Consider the following 10,398-nt stretch of genomic DNA (forward strand, 5'->3'; position numbering starts at 1 on the left):
CCCTAACCCACAGGACTCCCACGGGGACCCCCCTTCTAGCCAACGGGTCTCCCACGGGGATGGAAGGCTTTGGAAGCAGGGTTCGTCCTTATAATATAATGGACACATCAGCCTTAGTAAAAGAAGGGGTTTGTAAGTTAATTACCTGAACAGAAAACAAAAAAAGGGTTCCACCAAAGAGATTCCACAAGGAAAACAGCAAAAGAAACTGTGGAATTGATGATCCTGTCAGAAGTAATTGCTGCTTTTTATGGGGACGGGCGGGGATGGAGGTAATTCCTTGCAGGGATGGGTGGGGACAGAGAGGATCCTGACGGGGATGGAGAGGATCCTGGCGGGGACGGGTGGGGACAGAGAGGATCCTGGCGGGGATGGGTGGGGATGGAGAGGATCCTGATGGGGACGGGTGGGGACGGAGAGGATCCTGGTGGGGACGGGTGGGGACGGAGAGGATCCTGACGGGGACAGGTGGGGACGGAGAGGATCCTGGCGGGGACAGAGAGGATCCTGGTGGGGACGGAGAGGATCCTGGCGGGGAAGGGCGGGGATGGGTGGGATTTCTGTCCCCGTGCAACTCTCTACACACCACATTACAACAAAAACTGAGCTGTGTTACCTCACTGTCTTCAAATGATCTTGGGTGAAGGGGGATTCTTTAGAGAATCCTGAGTTTCTTTCTCTCTCTCTCTCTTTCCCCCACCCCAACCCCCAGCATTCTGAAATACCAATCTCCAGTATACCATGCCCATCTTGTGATGGTCCCTGATTTTGTCCGTTGGAGGGAAAAGGTTTGCCCACCTTTGAGGATATTTAAGTCCAGGAAACCATTATTTCCCTGTGGTTCTCTGTTATGTCTTCTTTTTGTATGACTAGTGTACAATGACGAAGAGGTGGACCCATTCCAGTGAGAACCATCACTTGCAAGGGCCAACAGACCTCTCTCTATTACAAACACTCCAGGAGACCAAATATTTGCATTATAGAGAGCCTTCATCAGAGCAGACTGTGACATTAGCAAACACTCAACACTATTATAGACAAGGCTATGATTTACAGGAGAACAGGGGATGCTTATACCATGCTGGATCCCTGGGTCTACAATGCACTCTGGGAAAGGGGGTCAGACATCAGGAAAAGGTTGTGGGATGAAGAAGTTGGTACTGAGTTGCATGCACAGTCCCCTAGGTATGACATATACCGGTACACACATCTTAACAGAGGAAAACACCCCCAGGAGACCTTTCACCTCTTTTACATACAGGATCTGAGGATTATCCCCAGGGGGGTCTGCATACCCCAGTCACTGATAAAGGAAATGACCCCTCTCCAGTTATTGTGTCACTTTCATGTCCAGGAAACAGCTCTGGGACATATCCCTTGAGGTCTGCAAAAGAAGCAAATTCCTGTGGGCCCTTCCATACACTGTACCACCTTCAAATACAGGGAAAAGGGTCTGGGGTCTAGCTCTGTGGGTCTGCATTGAGAGACTCTTTCCCAGACAAGACCCTAGGTTTACATATTGAAATAGTATCTCTGCATTTGACCTGGCAGTGAAATCAATACCACAGTCCCTTGCAATATGAAGCAACTGGGCTAGGAGATTCCCTCAATAATGCACTGCTGCTTCTATCTCAGCTAAGCGTGGGGTCTTCCATCCTCACCCTCCCCTGTACCTCTGCCCTTCACTAGCCTTGTCGGAGAAAATGCCCATCACTGGAAAAAGTGGGAGGGAGAGGAAGGTGGTGAGAGGCCACTATCTGCCCCTATGAAAGCACCAGCCAGCAGCCTCTCATAACGAGCCTTGTAGGCATCACGCTCCCGGGTCAACTGGGCAGCTTCCTGTTGCAGCTGTTCCAGCTGCCTGGCCAGCCGGCTCTTCTCTGACTCCAGGACGTGACGCTGCTGTACCCGCTTGTGGCGACAGGACTGCGCATAGCCTCGGTTCTTCAGCGTCCGTCGCTTTTGCTTCAGTCGCAATACCTCCTCCTTGCTGCAACCCCGCAGCTGACGGTTCAGCTCCCTCACCGACATGCTGACCAGCTGGTCATCCGAGAAGCGCTCCTCCGGTGGAAAGAACTGAGTGGGAAAAAGGGGGGGGGGTAACAAAGGGTTAAAAGAATCCCAGGGCATCCTTCCCACCATGCACTTCAGTCTTGCCTTGAGCACTCCTGCCTACTGGGGCTCTTGGGACCCCCTCCCCAACAGGATTTTTTCAGGACGAGATAAGTGGATTCATTAAATCCGTAATCTGTCCTGATCTGTGCTATAATTAAAGTCCTAAGAGCCCAGATCAGTGACACATGCACAGAGTGAGACTAAGCTGGAACTCTGCAAGGAGACTAGGCCTCCATTCACCCTCTGTCTCCCATGCGGTTGGCAAAGTGACTTCCCCACAGTCACACAGGGTCAGTGACAGAGCCAGGGATTAGAACTGAGGGAGATAAAAATGACCACCTATAGTCACACACAGACAGTCAGTGATAGAGATGGGGCTTACACACAGAGAGATAAAGTGACTTCTCTTTGGTCAATCACAAAGAGTCAGGAACAGAGCCGGAGATTAGAACTGAGGCACAGGGAGATAAAATAACTTCCCCACATCATACAGGGTCAGTTGACAGAGCCAGGGATTAGAACGGAGACACAGAGAGATAAAGGACTCCCCAAAGGTCACACACAGAGATTCAGCGGCAGAGCCGGGGATTAGAACTGAGGCACAGGGAGATAAAATAACTTCCCCACATCATACAGGGTCAGTTGACAGAGCCAGGGATTAGAACGGAGACACAGAGAGATAAAGGACTCCCCAAAGGTCACACACAGAGATTCAGTGGCAGAGCCAGGGATTAGAACTGAGGCACAGGGAAAGGAAGAGATTTCTCCAGAGTATAGAGATCAAGTGGCTCCCTCAGGGTCACACACAGTCAGTGACAGAGCCGGGGATTAGAACCAACGCTTAGGGAGGTAAAATGACTTGCCCAGGTAACACACAGAAAGTAAATGAGAGAGCTGGGGATTAGAAGTGAGGCACAGGGGTACAAAATGACTCCCCCCAGGGTCACACGCAGAATCAGTGGTAGAGATGTGGATCAGAAATGAGAGAAAGATAAAACGAGTCCCCCAAAAGTCCCCCCCCCCCCTCAGCTCTGGGTGAAGCTCATGGACTTCTGCTAACTCCACTTCTCACCTGCTGGTGGCTTCTCAGTTCCTCCATACTCAGTAGATATCCCTGGTGGGCATGGTGATGGGACCCCCTGTACACCTCCAGGCCCTGGGTCTGACTGTTGTGACCCACAGTGACTGTTGTGGTGGAGTTCAGAAGCGCCTCCATGGCATCCTCGGGCATCAGGCTTAGCCCCTCGGTCCCCATCTGCTGCTGGAGGGTGGCCAGCCAACAGAGGTCCTCCAGAGTGGCCTTCTGGTCATTGCTGCTTCGGTCGCTGAAAGTAGGAGAGGGAGGCATAGAGCTACAGGGAGTGGAGCTGATTGAGGCACCCCCTCTTGTGGTGGGGCAGGGTGCTCCATCCAGGGGCTCCCGTTTCACCTCAAATTTCATGAGATCAAAGTCATTAACATATTCCATGGCCAAGGGACTAGTGGGAAGGTCCAGTACGTGCAGGGACATGGCATCAGAAGACCTGTGGATCAAAAAACAAGGTGTTACCACATTTTCATAGGGTACCCGAAGGTAATGGCTTACTGGTAATCACCCATTATTCTCTATGCAAGACCAGCTCTTTCTAAAAGCCCTAAATGTTGCAGTTGCGCAGGTAACTGACGGCATTCTAGAATCTTAACATGTACGTGCTAGGCACCCCCTCTGACCTGCCTAAGCCCCTCCCATGTGCATACCTCCTTCTCTTTCCATGCACAAAGGCAAATTAGCTTCTGCCAATTAATTCCAATTATCTGCAGTTAGATCTAATGTTGGGAATGACATTTCCCCATTCCCACAGGGTCTCTCCATCCCCGTCCCATCCCCGCGAACTCCGTTCCTGTCCCTGCCCCATTCCTGCAAGCGCTGCCCTCATCTGCACAAGCCTCAAATGCTTTAAAATCATAAGTGTTCGAGGTTTGTGTGGTTAAGGCAGAACTTACAGGAATGGGGTAGGAACAAGGACAGCGACAAAATTCACGGGGACGGGACAGGGAAATTGAATTCCTGTGGGGATGGGGAAAACTTTGTCCCCATGTCATTCTCTATACTGCACCACTCTAGAAATCAAAATGTAGTGAAAGTGAGCCAAGTCTAGGACAGTCAAGCCATTGTGACATCACTGATGAGGTTCGCTCTTATTGGTGGATTGAGGCATTATGACATCACAAGCTCAGCTCTGGTTATCACAGGCTGAAACTTTTCACACTATTTATTGATTCAATTTTCTATACTGTTCTCCCAAGTAAAGAATGACACAGGGACATATTTTCCCCCATCCCCACGAGAACTAATTTTCCCGTCCCGGCGAGTTCTTTTCTTGTCCCTGCCCCATTCCTGCAAGCTCCGTTCTCATCTGCACAAGCCTCAAACACTTTAAAATCATGTGTTTGAGGCTTGTGCGGTTAAGGCAGAGCTTACAGGAATGGGACAGGGAGAGAACTCACGGGGACGGGACAGGGATATTGAGATCCTGCGGGGACGGTGAAAATTGATCTTCGTGTCATTCTCTAACTGGTAGTATTCTAACCTGTGCCCAAAGGATTATAGAATGAGAGGATTTATGTTCCCTGTAGATTCAGATAAAACTGTCCTCCATCCACTATACACATGTGATACTAGTCAAAATGCGAGGAAAGATCTGTTGTCAGTTTAAGCTTCAAATTAGAGAATGACACGGTGACAAAATTCATCACCGTTCCCGTCCCCGTGGATAACCGCGGAAAACCATCTTCATGTCATTCATTAAGGAGAGAGGGAAGAATCAGAGTATGAATGGCCACAACCACTGACCCGCAAGCTTTGCTCTGAAGAGTGCTGGTGTAGAAGGACTGAGGTTGAGATAGACACCAAAGAATGACAGTCTCTGGTATCCAGAGCAGATATTGTGATGTCATAATGCCTCAGAGCCAACCTCATCAGTGATGTCACAATGGCTTCATTATCCTTTACTTGGCTCACATAAGAATCAGAGTATGATGGGCCCAGCCACTGACCCTCAAGCTTTGCTTTGAAGAATGCTGGTGTAGAAGGACCGAGGTTGAAATAGACACTAGAAAATGACATGGGATTATTTCCCGCGGTTATCCGCGGGGACGGGGACAGTGATGAATTTTGTCACCGTGTCATTCTCTACTTCAAATCTTAAGGAGGTTATGAAGGGACTTCTCACAGGGCCTCCGACCAGAAGAGACACCCCGGAGGCAGCAGACACTGTGACATCTTATTCTGTGACTTCTCAAAGGACGCCCATCCAGGAGAGAGACATCCCAGAGACAGGGGCAACTGGGGCATCTTATTCTCTGGATTCTCAGAGACGCTCCAGATTCTACATATGGTGCACAAAATTGCACACTGTCCTGAGATGTGCGTGCAATGAAATTGGCTAATGAGCCAATTAATACCAATGATTGGGTCCTAACAATCCTTTATTGGCAACAATCTGGATTTGCAAAGACTATTTTATAAAGATCAGTGGGCACATCTTACCGCGTGCAATTCAAAAGAGAGGAACGTGGGCGGGTCAAGAGCCTTCACTACACATGCACGCTGTATCGCTACCTAGCAGCGTTCAAATCCAAGCTAAAAGCCCACTTTTAAAAAATCTGTTTTCAACTCTTAACTCCCACTCACTGCTGTCAGATACCTTGACCCACCGTATCATTTCCTCTACCATTATCTCCCCAACCCCGAAATGTCCTAAATTAGATTGTAAGCTCTTCAGAGCAGGGACTGTCTATTGTATGTTAAAATGTACAGCACTTTAGAAATAATAAATAGTATTAGTAGGCCGTGGTTGAGTTTCATTATCCAAACCTCGAGGAAGGCCAAAGTTCATTTAGGACACTAGTCCTGTATACGATTGGTCTGTATGGTATACTGGTGTGAGGTCACTTCCTATCAAGACTGTCCCCAACAGTTCAGGGAAACCATGAGGGAACCCTGTGTAATTTAACATATGTAAGTAAATGGGATACCTTTGAAAACTGCCTCCCCCCCTTTCAGTGTAGGCAGTAGGGAGGGCACTGAGATAGGTACAGGGATTTCATTTCAAAGTCCCTGTGTGTTCTTCACCCCACATATTATAAGAACCAGTAGGAGCAGTAATTGTGGAAGAGAGGGTGGGGGTGGAGTAGGGGAAGCAGGGTGATCCAGGGACTGCTGAGGGAAGAAAGGAGCAAGAGGGGAAAGGGGGGAGCAATAGCCAGAGATACAGGAACTGCTATGGGGAGAGAGAGGGGGGCAAGAGGGGAAAAGCAGGGGGCAATAGCCAGAGATAGAGGAACTGCTGAGGGGAGAGAGAGGGGGGCAAGAGGGGAAAAGTGGGGGGCAATAGCCAGAGATAGAGGAACTGCTGAAGGGAGAGAGAGGGGTAGGAAGGGAAAAAAAAACAGGAGCAATTAAGCAAGAGAGGAGTCAAAAGCCTAGTTTTCGGTAAGAGTAAATGTGATCACGTAACCCCTCTGCTCAGGGAATTCCATTGGCTTCCAGCGTATCTCAGAATTCAAGTGCATTTAAGATCCTATTTGGCATTTTTGCCTCTTTGATTCCTTTAGACTGGAATGTTCATAGATCTCATCTTGCCAGAAGTTTTCAAAAATTAAAACTTACATTTCCCTCTCTCAGTGGTAAAAACAGAACCTTTAAGAGATTTAGTCATTCTTTTGCTTTTAAATTTACCGAATTCTGGAATGCTTTACCGCTAACATTAAGTTTAGGCTCTTTTGCTTTATTCCGGAAAGTTCTGAAAACTTTTTTTGTTTGCTAAACATTTTGGAAATTAACTATTTCAGTCTCCTTTTCCTTGTCATGTTTATGTATTATGTATTACATTATTGTAAACTGAGTCGAGCTCTTCTTGGTTGATGACTCGGTCTATAAAACTGAGTTTTAGTTTTAGTTAATTTGTCCTTGGTAAGTGCACTTCAGTGAATCTCCAAAACCAAAGAAAAAGAGACAGACAGCATGTCAGCCAAGTTTAGGGAGCTGATAAAAATCTTCCGTAGGATGCCTCGGAGAAATTGGACAGACAATGCAGAGAGGCATACAATGTCAAAGGTGCCAAAACATTTCCAAAAGATTAGGTGTGCCAAACACAATATTGCTCAGAATTGGGGTGCTCGGTGCCCGGTGACAGCCACAGAGCTGCTCCTCCTATGCCCAGAGAGACTGACTAGATCAAAGCTCGTTGCTCTCATTTCTTGGATTTGCAAACACTATGGTATACTTCTGCGACCCAGTCTAGAAATGTCAGCTCGGCATGGGAGAGAGACAGCAGGGGCAAGATGAGAGAAAGAGACAGTTCCAATGCCTCTCTGTAATGGCACAAGCACTTACCGTTGCACAAACTCTCCCTCTCTCCGTCCTCGAGGGGGGGGGGGGTCAGCTGCCCTCCTGCACCCCCTCTGAAAGTGCCATGGGGTCCTGGCTTTGAGAGTCCTGCCTGGGGGAGGGAGGGGGCTCCCCGGCTGTCACACGTGCACTGGCTCTCTCCCTCTGAGGACAGAGGCTTGGCACTACAGGTCCTTAAATAGCCAACCCTAAGCATCACGTGTTTGTCAGTGCTCAGTGCCCTAGGGCATGGAGGGGAGGGGTGAAGAGGGCTGATAGAGCACTGAACCCTGCACACATAGGCAGTGAATCATTAAACCAGAGTCACAGTCCCTTCTGCCCAGCACTGTCCCAGTCCCTCCTCCTCTGCCTCGTACTACATAGAAGCCTGGGCACCCTTCCCACGACTTCAACCCAGCTGCATTCTGCCTGGCTTTCCAGCACATTCACATTCAGGACACTTTTCTTGGCCTGACAATTTCGACTGGGTTGACAAAGTCATATGTGAGGCAATAAAAAAGGAGAATGTGACCATCTCTGGGAAAAGGTGACTAAAGCCTCCAGAAACAAACAACAAAATAATTATTCTGTTACAGCAAACAACAGTCCAAACCACATCCTTTTATGTGAAAAAAAATGAACACAAAAGTTACAGAAGTTCACACGTTTTAGCTTTTTCTTACTGCTTATGGACCGGCTATGTCACTTAATGCCCAAATGATGAAGTTACGACTGTTTCATTTTGGTCACACCATTGGAAGAGAGAGATCACTGAAGAAGGACATCGTGTCTGGGAAGATCGAAGGAGCCAGGCAAAGAGGCCAACCTGCAACCAGACGGCTGGACACGTTGAAAACGACCATGGGGAGGACGCTGGAAGACCTCTCCGGACTAGCACCAAAACTGATCTCTTTTTAGATCCGTAATTCATCGAGTGGCTAGGTATTGAGCACGAGTCGATGGCGCCTAACCCTTGACTTGAAAAATTGGCCTTTCTCAACATTTTGGATCTGAGACTTTCGTCGCCTTTTCCCCCAGACGGTCACAAATAGCAGAAAAGGCCTAGTGTGAGTTTCTGACCCAATGACAAAATTCCTCTGATGTTGCTGCTCCAGCGGCTGTTTCTCCACTTTTTCCTGCTCACTCTTGTGGGAAGTCTTTGATTCTCTCTCTCAGCCCTTTGGGAAATGGGCATCTCTTCTCTCGTTGGATTTTGCACAGTACAGGAGGAAATGCATTTTTGTTTCTATTAAATAAGGCAGGGTGTATTCACCCAGTGACGTTGTAAAGGTGAGCGGTGGCCGGGGCAGTGGCGCCCCTCCGCCAACCCCTCTGCCTTGCACGCGCTCCCTCCCCTTTCCCCGTCCCTTTTTAACTTCTCCAGCGTGAGCAGCAATGCCCACGTAGGCGTGGGTCCCGGAAGTGATAAGAACATAAGAAGTTGCCTCCGCTGGGTCAGACCAGAGGTCCATCGCGTCCAGCAGTCCGCTCCCACGGCGGCCCATCAGGTCCATGACCTGTAAGGTGATCCTTGTCTAAACCCTTTAATCCCCCTTTTCCTTCTATCTATACCCTTTCATAGTCTATCTCTACCGATTCCGACGCGGGCAGCAACCTCGCACTGGGGAAGTAATAAAGGTATGGGGAAAGCAAGGGGCACATGCGCATGGCAAGGAGAGAGGCAGGGGGTGGAGAGGAGACTTGCGTCCGGGGCAGACTGCCTGCCTGCCCCCTCGTACCACCCTTACCATGCCACTGTATTCCCCTAGCATGGAGATGTTACCTCCAATTCCTAGACAGAAGTCAAATATCTTGTAGGTCTTAGCTGTACTGGCCTTGCTTTGGCCTGCTCCTGCTGTGGCAGGGAAATTCTCGGGGGTCTTCACCTGAGCTTACAGGACATTTCCTCCCTCTCCTCACTTTATCTACTAAGTCTATTCCGTTCATTATCTTGAAGGTTTCAATCATGTCCCCTCTCAGTCTCCTCTTTTCAAGGGAGAAGAGGCCCAGTTTCTCTAATCTCTCACCATACAGCAACTCCTCCAGCCCCTTAACTATTTTAGTCGCTCTTCTCTGGACCCTTTCGAGTAGTACTGTGTCGCAGTATTCCAGGTGGGGGCGTACCATGGCCCGGTAGAGTGGAATGATAACCTTCTCTGATCTGTTCGTGATCCCCTTCTTAATCATTCCTAACATTCTGTTCGCCCTTTTCGCCGCTGCCGCACATTGCACAGACGGCTTCATTGACTTGTTGACCAGTACTCCCAAGTCTCTTTCCTGGGGGGGTCTCTCCGAATACCACCCCAGACATCCTGTATTCGTGTATAAGATTTTTGTTACCGACATGCATCACCTTACACTTATCCACGTTAAACCTCATCTGCCATGTCACAGCCCATTTCTCAAGCGTGTTTATGTCACATTGCAGGTCTTCACTCTGAATAACTTCGTATCGTTCGCTAATTTAATCACCTCGCTCGTCATACCAATTTCAAGGTCGTTTATAAATCTGTTGAAGAGCATATGAATGAGGTTTTATGACATCATATGAATGAGGTATTATGACATCACAATCTCAGCTCTGGTTACCAGAGAGTCAAACTCTTCACACTAGGTGCTGAAAAGTTAAACTAAACTAAACTAAACCTTAAGTTTGTATACCGCATCATCTCCATAAAGATGGAGCTCAGCACGGTTTACAGGTAATTCAATAAATGAGGGAAAGACAAAATAAGAAATTAGAGATTATAAAGAGGATAGCTAGCTTTACATTTTAAATAGATAGCTTTACGTTTTGGAGAAAAGCCAGGTTTTCAGATGCTTTCAGAATAATTAGAATGAGCCTGGGTTCCGCAGCGGGGCCGGGAGGTTATTCCAAAGCTCAGTGAATTTGAAGAAAAGGGATTTCCCTA

At 48.3% G+C, this 10,398-nt stretch overlaps 1 protein-coding gene across 1 annotated transcript; it reads right to left on the reverse strand.

The window, feature by feature from the left end:
- Nucleotides 1-971: 971 nt before the first annotated feature.
- NRL (neural retina leucine zipper) lies at nt 972-7,648 on the reverse strand. The gene is made up of 3 exons (XM_033923446.1): nt 7,493-7,648; nt 3,188-3,638; nt 972-2,076 (listed from the first exon to the last, which is right to left on the reverse strand). Exons 2-3 carry the CDS (start codon nt 3,623-3,625, stop codon nt 1,711-1,713), a joined length of 804 nt encoding a protein of 267 aa, XP_033779337.1. The 5' UTR covers nt 3,626-3,638; nt 7,493-7,648; the 3' UTR covers nt 972-1,710.
- Nucleotides 7,649-10,398: the final 2,750 nt, after the last annotated feature.

The sequence above is a fragment of the Geotrypetes seraphini genome, chromosome 16, assembly GCF_902459505.1.
Source record: "Geotrypetes seraphini chromosome 16, aGeoSer1.1, whole genome shotgun sequence".
Classification (NCBI taxonomy): Eukaryota; Metazoa; Chordata; class Amphibia; order Gymnophiona; family Dermophiidae; genus Geotrypetes; species Geotrypetes seraphini.